Source organism: Phyllobates terribilis, unplaced genomic scaffold, assembly GCF_046119375.1.
Source record: "Phyllobates terribilis strain yellow unplaced genomic scaffold, ASM4611937v1 Scaffold_1__5_contigs__length_1240528914, whole genome shotgun sequence".
In the NCBI taxonomy this organism is placed as follows: domain Eukaryota; kingdom Metazoa; phylum Chordata; class Amphibia; order Anura; family Dendrobatidae; genus Phyllobates; species Phyllobates terribilis.
Window position 1 is genome coordinate 788,215,005 of NW_027362761.1, and position 16,938 is coordinate 788,231,942.

Below are 16,938 nucleotides of genomic sequence, written 5' to 3' on the forward strand. Positions count from 1 at the left end.
AGGCCCAGGTCTCAGGGGCCAGGAATATTTTTTTGGGGGATAATAATCCTCATTATTTGCATAAAAAGCAATCCAGAGAACACAGTTTTTCTGCGCCATTTGCTTGTTGGCACTGCAGAATACAGCCAGGTCCTTTCCATATTACAGCGCTAAAAATCCAGCTATTTAAAACTGAGATTTGTCCGTCACACGGATCACATATAATTGCGCTGAAAATATTGCCATTTCTGGCCTCCATTGAAATTTTTTTCAGTGTGTCAGTGAAGCTATTGACACCAGTTTGCTGTTCAAAATAGTTACCTACAGGCCAGCTATTTAAAACTGTTTTCTCCGTCACACAGATCACATGTAAGTTCGCTTCAAATTCAGCCATTTGTAGTGAGTGTGGAAGATATTGTCCTCCATTTATTGTCCTCCATTTAAAATGGGCAAGGCACGTGGCAAGGGATGGGGAACTGGACGTGATGGGGACGGTGCATGCAGAGGCCGAGGCTGTGGGCAAGCTGAAATTGTGCCACAACAAACACCCACATCTTCTTGCTCGACCTTCCTGTCCCAATTAATAGGGGACCGCAGAACAGCACTATTGAACACAGAGCAGTGTGAAAAGGTTATTGGTTGGATAGCAGATAATGCTTCCAGTCACTTAGCCACCATCACCACCACCCTATCTTCCACACAGTCAAGTCTCAGTAGCCGTGAGTCTGGACCGCATATTCCTCACCCTGAACCTCCTTCCTCCCACCATGCCGAGTGCCCAGAAACAACTGATCCCACACTTGGACACTCCGAAGAGCTGTTCACTTTTCCATTTATAGATTCGGGCCTCTCGCCCAGTCCACTTGAAGCGGGCAAGAGGAGATCGCATGTAGCGATGCCCAAATATTTGAGCAGCCACGGTCACATGAAGGCGACGGTGGAAAAGTGTCACAAGAGGTGGACGATGATGAGACACAATTGCCAGAAAGTCAGGAGGAGGACCAGGGTGCGGAAGTGGAAGACGAGGTGGTGGATGATATAGTAACTGACCCAACCTAGCAGGAGGACATGCAGAGCGAGGACAGCAGCACACAGAGGAAGGGAGGCAGAGCACCCCAACAGGCAATAAGAAGCAATGTGGTGGCCGCAGAAAGAAGGCAGTCAACCGTTCCCCGTAACACCAATACAAAGGAAGTTGTTTTTTAAAGACCCTGCCGATTTCCCCAAAAAGGCCATTTGCACCACCTGCCAGGCCAGCATCAGCAGGGGTGGCAAAACTAGCAGCCTGACCACCACCAGCATGATCAGGCACATGGCAACAAAGCACCCGACTTTGTGGGCCGAACCCCAGGGTCCAGGAACAGTGTCTGCGGGTGGCACCACTGCTTCTTTCGCTGTTGTAAATGCAAGCCAATCCCCTGTCCATGGTGCATGCGAAGATGCCTCCTGCCCTGCACTTGTCATTGCACACTGTCAAGTAGCAGCATCAGGAAGAACGTCCACGTCCTTGTCCCTCATTTCGCAACTGCTTGCACTCGAAATACTGCCTTTTAGGCTCGTGGAGATGGAAGCATTCCTCAACCTGATGGCGGCTGCTGTCCCTTGGTGTACTCGGTCCCCAGCCGCCACTATTTCTCCCAGTGTGCTGTCCCCGCATTACACAAGCACAAGTCCCAAAACATAAGCTGTGCCCTCAACAACGCAGTTACCGGGAAAATCTACCTAACCACGGACACGTGGACAAGTGCTTGTGGACACATGGACAAGTGCTTGTGGGCAGGGACAGTACATCTCGCTGATGGCACACTGGATTAACATAGTGGAAGCCGGGACCCAGTCGGACCTTGGGACGGAACACATCCTCCCAACGCCAAGGATTGCGGGTCCTAGGTCAATCAGTGTTGCCCCCACAGTCTACAGCTCCTGCACCTCATCCTCCTCAGCCTCCTCCTCCTCTTCAGCCTCCATCTCCGAAATGACCACATCAGTCACAAGCTGGAAGCACTACAGCACTGCCTCAGCCAAGCGGCAACAGGCTGTGCTAAAGCTAATATGCTTAGGTGACAAACCGCACAATGCTGAAGAGTTGTGGACAGCTCTGAAAGAGCAGGCAGATCTGTGGCTCACACTGCTGAACCTACAGCCAGGCATGGTCATGTGCGACAATGGCCGGAACCTGGTGGCGGCTCTGAGACGAGGCGAGCTCACACACGTACCATGCCTGGCCCATGTGCTTAACCTCGTGGTTCAGCAGTTTCTCAAATCCTACCCAGAGCTGCCGGATCTGCTTGTTAAAGTATGCTGCCTGTACCCATTTTAGAAAGTCATCTACAGCTTCTGCCGCCCTTGCGTTTGCAACTTGCGGCTCGCAGACTGGTGTGTGATGTCGCCCCACGCGTTTTAACCCTACACTGCAGATGTTGGGAAGGATTTGTGAGCAGAAGAGAACAGTTGTTGAGTACCAGCATCAAGAAGGCCGTCGGTATTCAGTTTAGACTCTATATATAAGACCTCAGGAGTGGACATGGATGTCAGACATATGTACCATCCTCCAAAACTTTGAGGACCCCACCAAGATGGTGATCTGCAATGACGCCATAATTAGCATCAACATCCCTCTTCTCTGTCCTCTGAAACGCTCTCTGCTCACAATCAAAGAGGATGCATTGCAGGAGGAGCACGATGAGATGGAGCAAGGAACTATACAGGGTGATTACATACAGACCAGACTCATCTCATCCCAACATGGATTTGGGTGAGAAGAAGAGGAGGAAGAACAGGAGCTGGTTTCATGAGCTATAGACGGTACTACCTGTACAACTGTCATACCGTCTGTTCAGTGTGGATGGCCTGAGGACAGAGAGAAGGAGGAGAGCATGGTCACTCGTCCTCTTGGTGAGGACACGGAAGTCTTGCCTGTTAGCAGTCTGGCACACATGGCTGAGTTTGTGTTACGCTGCCTTTCCCATGATCCTCAAGTTCTCAAAATTTTGGGTGACAGTCATTACTGGTTGGTGACACTTCTAGACCCACGCTACAAGCAGAACTTTATATCTCTTATTACTGAGGCGGACAGGTCTACAAAAATGGGGAAGTACCAGAAGGCCCTTGTTGAGGAACTATTAAAAAAATTCCCATCTGAAATTGCTGGCGGCAGAGGTCACAGTTCGTTTGACAACCAAGGACTACAGGCGAGAGAGACAACTCCAATCCAGCAGAGGCAGGGGAACACTGTCAAAGTTCTGGGAGAATTTTCTCAGCCCCTCCCATCGCACAGGCCCTGAGGTGTGGGGTACTCTCACAAGGAGTGAAAAGTTTGGGAAGATGCTGAGGGAGTACCTTGCCGATCGTACCAATGTCCTCCGTGATTCCTCTGTGCCTTATAATTATTGGGTATCCAAGCTGGACACGTGGAATGAACTGGCTCTCTACGCTTTGAAGGTCCTGGCCTGCCCTGCCGCTAGCGTTTTATCAGAGCGGGTTTTTAGTGCCACTGGTGAAATTATAACTGATAAGCTGATAAGCGCATCCGCCTGTCAGCTGAAAATGCTGACAGTCTGACTCTTATAAAAATGAACAAGGCCTGGATTGGGCCAGACTTCTCAACACCACCGAATGATAGCAGCATATAACAAACTCAAATCCAGTGTCTTTTTTTGGGAGATGTATTCCCATGCACCTTTTCACACCCACACATGGGTATACGCTTCCTGATTTTGGCTATTTGCTCTTGTCCTCCTCGACCACCATATCACCAGGGTGATCGTGGTCAGTGATGCAACACCCACATAACTTTTTTAAAGGGTGTTTATGATGCCAGTAAAAAATAATTTTTATACAGTATGTTCATGTATACCCCCCAGGGGTAAATGTTTGTCAGTCCATACACTTAGTGCATGGGCATTACAAGTATAGGAGACCTGCTCCTTTCTAATGGGAACATTTTTTTATGAGGCCGTCCTCCACATCTCTTCCAATGGGAATTGGAGTGCCAAACAGTATAGAAGACCCACTCGTTAATAATGGGAACAACAAAGCATTGCCGACTGATGGTTCTCTAACAATAGCGAGGGATGAATGCTGGCCCTTTAAGAATAGTAAGGGCCGAATGATGGCCCTATAAAAATAGGCTTTGTGACTTTCAGAGTCCCTCCATCATAAATGAAACAGGATGTGTCTGATGATGTGTCATACACCACATGGCCAGATAAGGTTGTAAAATGTTAAAATGACATTTCCAAGTGAATGCATTTGTCTTAAAAAATGACGTAAAAAAAAACAGTAGGATTTTTCTTTAGTATAAAAAACAGAGTCGCCAATGTAACCTCAATGTAATCACATTGTTCAGCTCCTCCACCTCCTCCTCCATCTCCAAAATGACCACATCAGTCACAAGCTGACAGCACTGCAGCACTGCCTTGGCCAAGAGGCAACAAACTGTGCTGAAGATAACATGCTTAATGCTTAGGTGACAAACCGCCCAGCACTGCAGAGTTGTTGAAAGCTGTAACACAGCAGCCTGATCTGTGGCTCTCACCGCTGAACATACAGCCAGGCATGGTCGTATGTGACAATGGGCGGAACCTGGTGACGGAGAAATGACAGCCGGAGTAGATACGGTTTCCCCTTATGCCAGTCCTTTCATCGAGCTAAAGAATATGGCTGTGGTGAAATACAACTCCCACTGAGAAGCAGTTTCAAACTGAAAGCATTGGGCCCACCAGAGGATTTGATTCTGAGGGCTCACCTTTCTCCTCCGCTCAAGAGCCCCATTGCTGCTGCAAAGTTTGCGCTATCATAAACTCTCCTGATGGAGAAGACAGGGCCCACCCGAGGAATCTCGGGTGGGACTGTCCAACCCTGCCGAGAAGCAGTCAAGTGTGTGGGAATGTTCCCGGACACTCCATGGCTTTTGACTGAGGTGGAAACCCACGTAACACGGGGAGAACATATAAAATCCTTGCCGATGTTGTCCTTGCTGGGATTTGAACCCAGGATCCCAGCGCTGCAAGGCTTCAGTGCTAACCACTGAGCCAATGTGCTACCATTCACCCTGTGATATCTAACAGGCTGGAGAAACTTGCACTTACTGCCATTCTATCTTCAGCTCCTTTGTGAGAAACTAATGTATTTGGGCAGCCACTCAGTCTACCAAATAGAATTCCTGAGAAAGAAATTGGGGATGGTTTCCCTACTGGTAGGAAAGTGCTAATACCATGGCGTCGTACCATAGTTCACTGGAAATATTACAGGCTGGTAGGAGGCAAGCAGATTCCCACAGAAAAGTACCACCAGTAATGTTCAGGGACCTGTGCTGGAAGGTGGAGACGATACTGGGAGAAACACTGGCAGCTGGGGATCAAGTATGGACACCCGGCCGTCGTCGGCATGAGATTGTGGACAGCTTCCAGCTCCACGAGCCTAAAAGGCCACATTTGAAGTGCAAGCAGCTTTAGAGGACTTCCTGGGAGAAATGACAGCTGGAGTAGGTACGGTTTCCCAAGTCCTTTTACCAAGCTAAAAAATATGACTGTGGTGAAATACAACTCACCGACAAGCTGCGGACTGGCTCCGTACCGTACCTGGCCATATTCACTTGACCACGTGTTTGTGGTTAGACGGTCCTTCCCAGGAAGTGCACTGGGGAGGGCATGGGTAATGTTGTGGGACCCGTGCTTGTGGAAGGCAGAAACGACACCGGGAGAAATATTGGCGACTGGGGACCGAGTATGGACACCCGGCCGCCATCGGTTGTGAAAAGCTTTCGCCTCCACGAGCCTAAAAGGCTACATTTCAAGTGCAAGCAGCTGTCAAAAATTTGGTAGTATAGTATTCTAGCCTGTGGGTGGGTGGGTGACTGGCTGCATATTTGCGCCTGCATTCCAAGGTATGGGGTAGGGACAACTGAACGCTGCACTGGGACAAGGACGTGGACGGTGATTGTTGCAAGTCTGCAACGACAGGTGCATGGCGCAAGGCATCTTCGTATGCGCTAAGGATCACTTATGATGGGCACACTTTTAGGAAGTGACCTGGGAGTCAGAGATGCTTCCTGGGGTCTTCCCCATACTGTTCCCATGTCTTTTCAGCACTGTATGCATGTGTCTGATGATGTGTCACACACCACATGGCCAGATAAGGTTGCAAAATGTTAAAATTACATTTCCCAGTGAATGCATTTGTCTTGGTTGAAAGAAATGCAAAAGTGCAAAAACGCATCAAAAATGCTACGTGTGAACATAGCCAAAGGTGTGGAGGAGCATTTTTGTTTTTGTATATTTATTTTAGCTTATATACAAGTCATTACCCTGGAAAGGATGTTCCTTAACATATTTTTCAGGAAAATCCATTTTGGTTTAGTTTTTGAATGCTTTATTGTGAGTCTGTAAAAGTGGTGTAATACCTCTGACAATGTTGTTCACAGCAGTGACCTGGGAGTCAGAAATGCTTCCAGGGGTCTTCCCCATGCTGTTCCCATGTCATTTGAGCACTGTTCCCATCGATTTGAGCAATTTTTAGGCCCTCTGCAGACCGCCGGGGGAGCCGTCTGAAAAATGCTTGAGTTTCCCATAGACTTACATTGGGCTCGTTGCTCGAGTCGAGCACCCGAGTATTCCAATTTGCTCGACCTGAGCCTCGAGCATCCGAGCATTTTAGTGTTCTCCCATCACTACTGGCCACACTTCAATGCTCTAAAAATTATGGTGACATGGCACTGCCAGATATTTATCTAAATAATCTAACTAGCTAGCAATGTTTATTAAAACTTTGAGTTAAGGGAGGTACCTTCACCAACTCAGAACAACCTTCAAGCCTCACATTTACAGATTGGATCCCTGGGGGCAGCTTAAGAGCCTTCAGATAAATTTAAATGTCTTCTGTTATTCATACAAATGCTAGCTGCAAGGGTCTGAGTGAGAGTAAAAAAAAAAAAAAAAAACTGTTTCAGGATCTTAAGACAAAGACCCTTTTATGGGCTAATTGGGTGGTTCCACAGTTAGGTAACCCATAGGTTTTGGTATTTTGGAAGCCCACCTAAGGTCATGTATACATCTAAAATGTATCTGTTTCCTATGAATATATTCAGTAACAATACCAGATCCCCAGGATAGCATTCTATAGATTTCTACAATTCAGTCATGCATTTCCAACAGTTTTCTGGGGTTGAATACATTATTTTTTCCTAACCTCTCATGAGAGTATTTCGTAGCTAGGGGCCCAAAGGAATAATTTCATCATTATACACTGAACTACTCAAAAGGCAAAGTTCACCTACCCTTTTGTTGGCAGAGGAGAGGTGGAGATGGCTAGTCTCCTCCTTTACGAATGAGAAATGGGTAGAGGTGCTTGTATCCCAAGTGTATATTTCACCATCAGTTAATTCAACTTTATAAATTACATTAATGGGACTTAGCCCCAAAGCATTATATAAAATGGGAAGACTTCCCTCATCTAGCTCATGTGGCAGTGTCCTTTAGTGTCTTATTTCTGCAGAACAGTGGTTAACATCCTCTATGGAAGTGTCCATTCTTCTAAACCTTTCTCGTCTTTAGTTTTTTGTTGGGTGTTTTAGATCAGTGTTACCCAAACTCCCGTCCTCACAACCCCCAACCCATCATGCTTTCAGGATTTCCTTAGTATAGCACAGGTGATGGAATTACTATCAAGGTATGAGAAATTGCCACAGGTTCTCTCATGTGTGCAATATTAAGGAAATCCTGAAAACATGATGTATTTGGGGGCCGTGAGAACTGGAGATTGGGAAACATTGTTTTAGATGATATCTGATGCCATTATCCTCGTTGTTTAATTTGAGAAATGCTGTTCATGGCTAGGAAAATGATCGTGATGCGATGGATGGACAGTAGATCTTTTATTATAGCACAATGGATGAATATGGTGAACGCCTCTTTAATGTATGAAAGAATAGTGTAGAAGAACAGACACAGCCGATATAATTTTGATAGGTATGGAAATCCTGTCACACAACTTTCATCACAACTGAGGGACGCTTTAGCATCTCATAACTAGAGGAGATAATGCCATTCTCCTTTCTCTCTTTTTACCCTGACTTTCCTACTTATTGTAGTAGCGCTGAATATGAGGTATCAGTGAGTAATTGTACTGATCTGATTGCCAATGATGTATGTTGTTTTTTGAAGCACATACCTATTTTTTGCTTTCTCTTGTTAAAACCAATTCTTTATGTTAAGTTCACAGTAAACTTTATAGGTTTTTTATGTCATGGTTACACACCCATCGATAAAATGAGTTTAGAAAGAAATTTGGTATGTGTTTAGCTACAGAATAAGGCTACAGTCACACTATCAGTATTTGATCAGTATTTCACATCAGTATTTGTAAGCCAAAGCCAGGAGTGGGTGATAAATACAGAAGTGGTGATGAGTTTCTATTATACTTTTCCTCTGATTGTTCCACTTCTGATTTTGGCTTACAGATACTGCTGTAAAATACTGAACAAATACTAATAGTTGACTGTAGCCTAAAGGTAACACTTTATTTGTCGAACATGATAAACAGCCTAAAAAAAAAAAAAAAAAAAATGAAAACTGTGGCAGAACTGATGCTTTGTTTATATCCATTCCTATAAAGCGTTAATAAAGGCTTGATAAATTATATTTACTCCAAAACGATGCAGCTGACAAATGTACCTCATCTTGCAGAAAAACAAACCCTCATACGACTACGTCACCAAAGGAAAATGAAAAGTTAGGGCTCTTCATATGTGACAATTTAAAGTTGAAATAAAAAATGGTTTGACATAAAAGCCAAACCTAGTTTCAGCACAAATGCAATATAAAAGCTTGAGACTCAGGATTTTGCAGTGAAAGTAAACAAATTATATTTGACAGTCGTTGTTGTTTAACGTTTCGGTCCTACATATGGACCTTCATCAGAACTGATTGCCTATTGAGTTATGGATGTTTAGTCCGTGTGTAGCAGCGCGTGGTGTTGCTCGTCGCTAGGTAATGGCACTCTACACAATTAGTTTCATCAGAAAGTGGAAAATAGTAGATTACTAGGCAGTTCCCACTTAACTGCCTCACGACCTATGGCGTAAAGGTACGTCATATCTCTTGTCCCTGTATTTGATGCGGGCTCCGGCTCTGAGACCGCATCTTTTCCGGCACATGACAGCTGATTTGATATAAATAAATATAAACTAAATTAATCCGATCGGTAAATGGCACAACAAGAAAAAAAAAACGCCAGAATTACGGTTTTTGGTTGCTGCAACATTGCAATAAAATGCAATAACAGGCGATCAAAAGATCTTATCTACCCCAAAATGGTATCAATAAAAATGTCAGTTCGATACGCAAAAAATAAGCCCTCACCAAGCCCCAGATCCCGAAAAAATGGAGATGCTACGGGTCTCGGAAAATGGTGTCATTATTTATTTATTTTATAAACATTGGATTTTTTTCACCACTTAAAGGGAACCTGTCACCAGAAATAACCCTATTACCTGACTGACTCTGGCTCTGCATTGGGGCTGGCTGGCAGTCAGGGCCGGGGGTGCGGTTATAGCTGCCGCTCTGTATTCCCAGAGCGATGACTGAACTCGCGGCGCCCCCACACCCAAGACTGAAACCAAATGCTATCGGGGAGAATAAAGTTCATTTTCTCCCCACTGCATTTGGCTGCGTGCAGGCGCCGGGCAGCATAATAAAGCTGTTAACCTGCAGATTAACCGCATATCTGCAGGTTGATGGCGTTATTTCTGGTCACAGGTTCCCTTTAAATAAAAAAGAATCTATACACGTTTGATGGAAAAATAAAAAAATTATGGCTCTGGGAAGAAGAGGAGCAAATAACGGAAGATTGAAAGATCGTGATGGGGTTAAATATGATCTACTCATGCAAATTAGTTCTGTCCGAGCTGTGTTATATGAGCTAAAAAAAGGCATGCTGTGATACACTATCATACAATGCTAGGAAACGTGAGTATCTGGTAAAACAAAATCTCCGCTGGAGAATGTGGTTAGTCAAGTGGAAGAATCATATTTCGAGTTAAGCTATGCAAATTCTACAACAAAGTGCAAGGCCAGGTTCACATTGCATTTGGGCCACACGTCTGAGGCTCTGTTGGGGCTGCCATCTTCTGTCATTAAGCCAAGATCTAAACCTGAGCATGCGCCGCCACCTCTGGCAGCCATCTTTCTGAAGCCCACCGCCGAGAAATCAATGTACAGAGCGGGGATTCTGTTCCTGCCTCACTGCTGCCATTTTCCTGAAGCCCATCATTGTAATTAGGGTATTGGCCCTTACATCTCAGATTACATGACAAAAAACTGGTAACAGATTACCTTTAAGGCTACGTTCTCAAGATGAGTTTTCGTTAAGTTTTTAAGTTGCGTATTTTTCGAAAAAATGAAAGTAACCTATTTTATTTAACGTGTGCAGAAATGCTGCAGAAAATCTTCAACAATTAACTCGCCAAAAGCTCATCATGGGAACGTAGTTTAAAGAGCATAATTTCCAATACAATTTATTGATAAAAACACTTGTTGTGCACACTCCTGCATTATAATCGTTGATCAATCTTATTTCACTTTAAACTTCAGTAGCAACCAACCATTTAGGTAAATCAGGCTTTGGGGGCAAGTAGATTTCTTTAAGTTTGGATAAAATCTGAAGATTTTTTGTATGCAGTCAGAAGTTTAAAGGTATTGTCCAGGTTTGTCACAAAAGTCTGTAGTCACTCTATGTGACTGCAGACTTGTGAATCCTCATAGCGCATACAGCGTTTGCTGTCAGGATCCTCCAGTGAGAGTCAGGGGGTAATGTGATGGTAAGTATGCTGTGAAATATATACTTCCGGCCACATTTTGATAAGATGTACGCAGCCTTGCTCAATTCATTGGTAATGAGAAGGGCTGCGTACATCTTCGGATTGTGACCGGGAGCATGCATATTGCATATGGCGTGTGCTTTGAGGATTCACAAGCCTGAAATTACATAGAGTGACTGCAGACTTTTGTGCCAAACCTGGACAACTCCTTTAACCTATAAAGTGGTTAATCAGATTACACAATAGAAACTGCACACATTACTAGATAGATCTTAGACCTGATGAAGATGCTGTATTTAAGTTGACAATTTATGTTAAAATGGCTTTACAATCCTTCATAACAGCTGAACTCCATATCCTCCCATTGACAGTTCCTCAGTTTCCCTACTGCTGCTGAGATCTCACAATGCTCAGCTGTCCGTCATGCTGAGTGGGTGAAGATTGAATACATTTGGACACATGAATATTTGATTCTGCTGCTGGACTCATACAATGCTAAACCTAATATCAGGATTATAAAGCCATTATGACAGTGATTTCCATAGTAAGTACATCCGTCTCATCAGGTCTAAGACATCTATCTAATAATACAGCTCGTATAGTGAGATCTAGTGACAGATTCACTTTAACTTACTTTGCTGTTTATGTATCAGTGCTTTCAATTTGGCAAGATTATTCTGTGTTGTGTCACAATAATGATGAGTTGTAAGATATTCATGTATTCATGGGGTTCAGGTCAGGGACACAGTGGGCCACACTATGATTGAGTTGTTATGGTTCCTAAATGCTTCCACTTTTCAATAATATCACTCACATTTGGTCCTAAAACTTTTTGGAAGGAAGCAATTTCCCAAGCTGACTTGTTACAATGGTGGCATCCTGTTACCCCGCCTGCTCCACACAATATATGGTACATTTTTTTTGGTGTGTGCCCCCAGGATTCCTATGTACGTCCCTAACTACGCAGCTCACAGTAAAGGTATGATTAAGGCTGGGACCTATGAGCAACTTTTGCAGCATCAAACATTGCACAGCCAAAGACTACCATAATACAGTATGAACAGTAAGTGAATATGATCACATTGTGACCAGCAAGATACAGTGACAGGCAAGTCCCAAAAAAAGTCCCCATATGATTTGTGCCTTTTGTAACTTACTTGTAGTTACCAACTTTGTTGGTTATTACTCTACTAGATGGTGGCCCGATTCTAACGCATCGGGTATTCTAGAATATGTATGCGGCCAACCGGGCGCAATCAGCAAAGCGTTTTTTAAATTTGGCACCAATCAGCGAACCGTATTATTGAGGACCGGGGAGCGACGCTGCCTGTGCGGGTACTTCTGCTGCGAGCAACCGGGAGATGACCGGCTGCTCGCAGCAGAAGTATCCTGACCGGCGGCGCCGCTCCCCGGTCCTCCCTTCACACTTGCCTTCGGGAGATCAGGGCCGCTGATCTCCCGATGGCAAGTGTGAAGGGAGGACGGTAGCCGCATGGAGGTCAGCGGCGCCGCTGGTCGGGGTACTTATGCTGCGAGCAGCCGGGAGATGACCGGCTAGCGCCGGTCATCTCCCGGCTACTTCACCGCTGACCTCTGTGCAGAGCGGTGTTTAAATTTGGCACAAATATCGCTGATTGGTCCCGGCCGCGACCAATCAGCGAACCGTGTTAGTGAGGACCGGAGAGCGTGTTTAAATTTGGCGCCAAAATCACTGACCAATCAGCGAATCGTATTAGTGAGGACCGGGGAGCGGTGCTGCCTGTGCGGGTACTTCCGCTGCGAGCAGCCGGGAGATGACCGGCTGCTCGCAATAGAAGTATCCCCACCGGCGGCACCGCTCCCCGGTCCTTCCTTCACACTTGCCGTCGGGAGATCAGCGGCCATAGCCATTGATCTCCCGACGGTAGCCGCATGGAGATCAGCAGCGGCGCCGCCGGTCGGGGTACTTCTGCTGCGAGCAGCCGGGAGATGACCGACTGCTCGCAGCAGAAGTATCCCGACTGGCGGCACCGCTCCCCGGTCCTCCCTTCACACTTGCCGTTGGGAGATCAGCGGCCATAGCCGGTCATCTCCCGGCTGCATCGCCGCTGACCTCCATGGGGCAGATGAGCCGCTAACGGCTGTCATCTTTTTCTGAAATCCTGCGTCGCTGATTGGCCGCGGCCAGACCAATCAGCCACGCGGGATTTCCTGGACAGAAGGACAGACAGACGGGATAAGACGATTATATATATTAGATTCTTCAAAGCAGTCGCACATATAGTAACTCATGAGTGGAATGGTGCATTGTCAACCTCTATCAATGGACAGCTTTTCTTCACAATGACTAAATTAAAATTCTCTTCAGGATTGGCTTATATGCAATGCATAGGCCAGAATTCTCTGCAAACCGTATCAACCTCATCTAACTGCACTGAGACGGCATCCATAGTTTTATGGCTCTTCTGGCTCACATACAGTAACTATTAAAGTGTAATCACTATAAGATATAAATTATTTGCCATCATCGGCATTTGTGGGCTGTGTAATTCAGGTAAAGTACAATGCTGACTTTGTTTAACGCTTATGGAGAAAGTAAAATCTTTAAAATAATAGCTCCTCAATGAATTTTTTAGCCTTCCTAGTCATAACCCCAAGCTAAAGTCCACCGGCTGTAATACAACAGTCATTATGTGATTTATTTATAGTGCTCGTAAAGATTGCTTTAATAGACATGCAAAATGATCTATGTATCGTAAGATTTAGATTCATAAAATGTTTTATGGTTTTCTCATCTCAAAAATTGATGGCAAATTGCTAAAATATGCAATACCCTTCTGATTGGTGTGGTGCCGAGTGCTGGGAACCACATAATCCTGAGTATGAGTATCTCCTTCAAACCACATATCCAAGCCCTTTCCGCTTCCTGCCGACTGCAACTTAAAAATATCTCCCGGATCCGCACATTCCCCAACCATGAATCTGCAAAATCACTAGTGTATGCCCTCATCATCTCCTGCCTTGACTACTGCAACCTCCTGCTCTGTGGCCTCCCTTCCAACACTTTCGCACCCCTCCAATCCATCCTAAACTCTGCTGCCCGACTAATCCACCTGTCCCCCCGCAATCCCCTGGCCTCTCCCCTCTGTAAATCCCTTCACTGGCTCCCCATTACCCAGGAACTCCAGTTCAAAACCCTAACCATGGCATACAAAGCCATTCACAACCTGTCTCCTCCATACATCTGTGACCTAGTCTCCCGGTACATACCCGCACGCAACCTCCGCTCCTCACAAGATCTCCTTCTCTACTCCCCTCTTATCTCTTCTTCCCACAATAGCAAACAAGATTTCTCTTGTGCATCCCCCCTACTCTGGAACTCTCTACCCCAACATATCAGACTTTCGCCTACCATGGAAGCCTTCAAAAGAAAACTGAAGACCCACCTCTTCCGACAAGAGTACAACCTGCAGTAACCACTGCTCCACCATACAGCTGCACTAACCTCACCTACTGTATCCTCACCCATCCCTTGTAGACTAAGTCCTCATTGGCAGGATCCTCGCTCCTCCTGTACCAGTCACGGTCATGTTTTGTTCAAGATTATTGTAATTGTTTTTTGCTATGTTTACCCCTTTCTCACATGTAAAGCGCCATGGAATAAATGGCGCTATAATAATAAATAATAATAATGAAGGGGCCTCCATTCTGCATCACCTTCACTTTTTTACCTGCATATTAGCAATATGCCAAAACCTGGATAAATATCTTCTAATCTTGGTAATTTAATATCATATGTAATGGTCTATCTATCCTTCTGACTGTCTATATAAATATACAAAATCAAAAATGTTTCTAAAGGATTTACCATGAATGTTTTTATGAATATGTACAAATCAATAGAGAATAGACAATCTGAATATTCCTACCTTACTTCTACTTCGTTTGATCCACAGAAAACCCTCATAGTATAAAGGCAGTGAAGTTAGCTTAGACCTTTGCAGGTAGATTCTTCTTGGTGCAGGTTCTGCAGCTGCCATGTTCACAGTTTCCTTATTCCAAGTATCTCTTTAGCCGTTGACCTCCCTCTCAGCTAGCAGTATGCCAAGTGAGAGATAATACAATAACCAGCGTGTATAAGGAAGTCCAGGCAGAAAAATGTTGTGCAGATTGTTTGTGCTGTAGGCTCACCCAGCCCATTTTTGCTGGGAGGAGAAAGCAGGTAAGATTAAAGGCCATTTCTATGGACGGATTACTTCATTTCTGGCAAATGTAGCACAATGCCTCCAGAAATGGAACATATCTTTTATAAATCGGCCACCATTGCAAATGATGCTGAAAGGTAAGATATCATGATATTATGTGCGCGTGTGTGTTTACAAGCACACGCACACACATAGAGTCATGGCCAAAAGTGTCGGCACTCTTTAAATTGTGCCATAAAATGAAGTATTTTTCCCAGGAAATTATTGCAATTACACATGTTTTGTTATAAATGGACATAATTTCACACAAAACCCCAAAAATGGGCCTTTCAACTGTATTTGGTTGCATATCCTTTGGAATAAATATGTGAAATCAATCGCTTCCTATAGCCATCAACAAGCATCTTACACCTCTCAACTGGAATTTTAGACCACTCTTCTTTTGCAAACTGCTCCAGGTTTCTCACATTTGAAGAGTGCCTCCTCCCAACAGCAATCTTAAGATTTTGCCACAGGTGTCCAATGGGATTTTGTTCCGGACAAAAAGTTCTATCTTGGTTTCATTTGTCCACAAGACGCTTTCCCAGAAGGATTTTGGCTTACTCATGTACATTTTTTGCAAACTGCAGTCTAGCTTTTTTATATCTCTGTGTCACTAGTGGGATCCTCCGAGTCTCATAGCGTTTCATTTCATTCAAATGTTGACGGATAGTTTGCGTGGACACTGATGCATCCTGATCCTGCAGGACAGCTTTAATTTCATTTGAACTTGATTGGGGCTGCTTATTCACCATCCAAACTATACATATACATACTGCTCAAAAAAATAAAGGGAACACTTAAACAACAGAATATAACTCCAAGTACATCAAACTTCTGTGAAATCAAACTGTCCACTTAGGAAGCAACACTGATTGACAATCAATTTCACATGCTGCTGTGCAAATGGAATAGACAATAGATGGAAATTATTTCAATTATCAAGACACACTCAATAAAGGAGTGGTTCTGCAGATGGGGACCACAGACCACATCTCAGTACCAATGCTTTCTGGCTGATGTGTTGGTCACTTTTGAATGTTGGTTGTGCTTTCACACTCGTGGTAGCATGAGACGGACTCTACCACCCACAGAAGTTGCTCAGATAGTACAGCTCATCCAGGATAGCACATCAATGCGAGCTGTGGAAAGAAGGTTTGCTGTGTCTGTCAGCGTAGTGTCCAGAGGCTGGAGGCGCTACCAGGAGACAGGCCAGTACACCAGGAGATGTGGAGGAGGCCGTAGGAGGGCAACAACCCAGCAGCAGGACCGCTACCTCCGCCTTTGTGCAAGGAGGAACAGGACGAGCACTGCCAGAGCCCTGCAAAATGACCTCCAGCAGGCCACAAATGTGCATGTGTTAGAAACCGACTCCATGAAAATGCTATGAGGGCCTGGCGTCCACAGATGGGGGTTGTGCTCACAGCCCAACACAGTTCAGGACGCTTGGCATTTGCCACAGAACACAAGGATTGGCAAAGCCACCACTGGCGCCCTGTGCTCTTCACAGATGAAAGCAAGTTCACACTGAGCAGATGTGACAGACGTGACAGAGTCTGGAGACACCGTGGAGAGCGATCTGCTGCCTGCAACATCCTTCAGAATGACCGGTTTGGCAGTGGATCAGTAATGGTGTGGGGTGGCATTTCTATGGAGGGCCGCACAGCCCTCCATGTGCTCGCCAGAGGTAGTCTGACTGCCATTAGGTACAGAGATGAGATCCTCAGACCCCTTGTGAGACCATATGCTGGTGCGGTTGGCCCTGGGTTCCTCTTAATGCAGGACAATGCCAGAACTCATGTGGCTGGAGTGTGTCAGCAGTTCCTACAAGATGAAGGCATTAAAGCTATGGACTGGCCCGCCCGTTCCCCAGACCTGAATCCGATTGAGCACATCTGGGACATCATGTCTCGCTCCATC

At 45.2% G+C, this 16,938-nt stretch overlaps 1 protein-coding gene across 2 annotated transcripts in view; it reads right to left on the reverse strand.

The window, feature by feature from the left end:
- The window catches only part of STAP1 (signal transducing adaptor family member 1), a 221,731-nt gene extending 206,781 nt beyond the window's left edge, over nucleotides 1-14,950 (reverse strand). Inside the window, exon 1 of one of the 2 annotated variants that reach the window (XM_073637049.1) lies at nucleotides 14,704-14,950. In XM_073637049.1, coding sequence (XP_073493150.1) covers nucleotides 14,704-14,814 — 111 coding nt within the window. In that variant the 5' untranslated portion in view covers nucleotides 14,815-14,950. Of the gene's footprint in view, nucleotides 1-14,220; nucleotides 14,283-14,703 lie in introns of those variants that run through there. The other variant, XM_073637050.1, reaches the window with a different exon arrangement.
- Nucleotides 14,951-16,938: the final 1,988 nt, after the last annotated feature.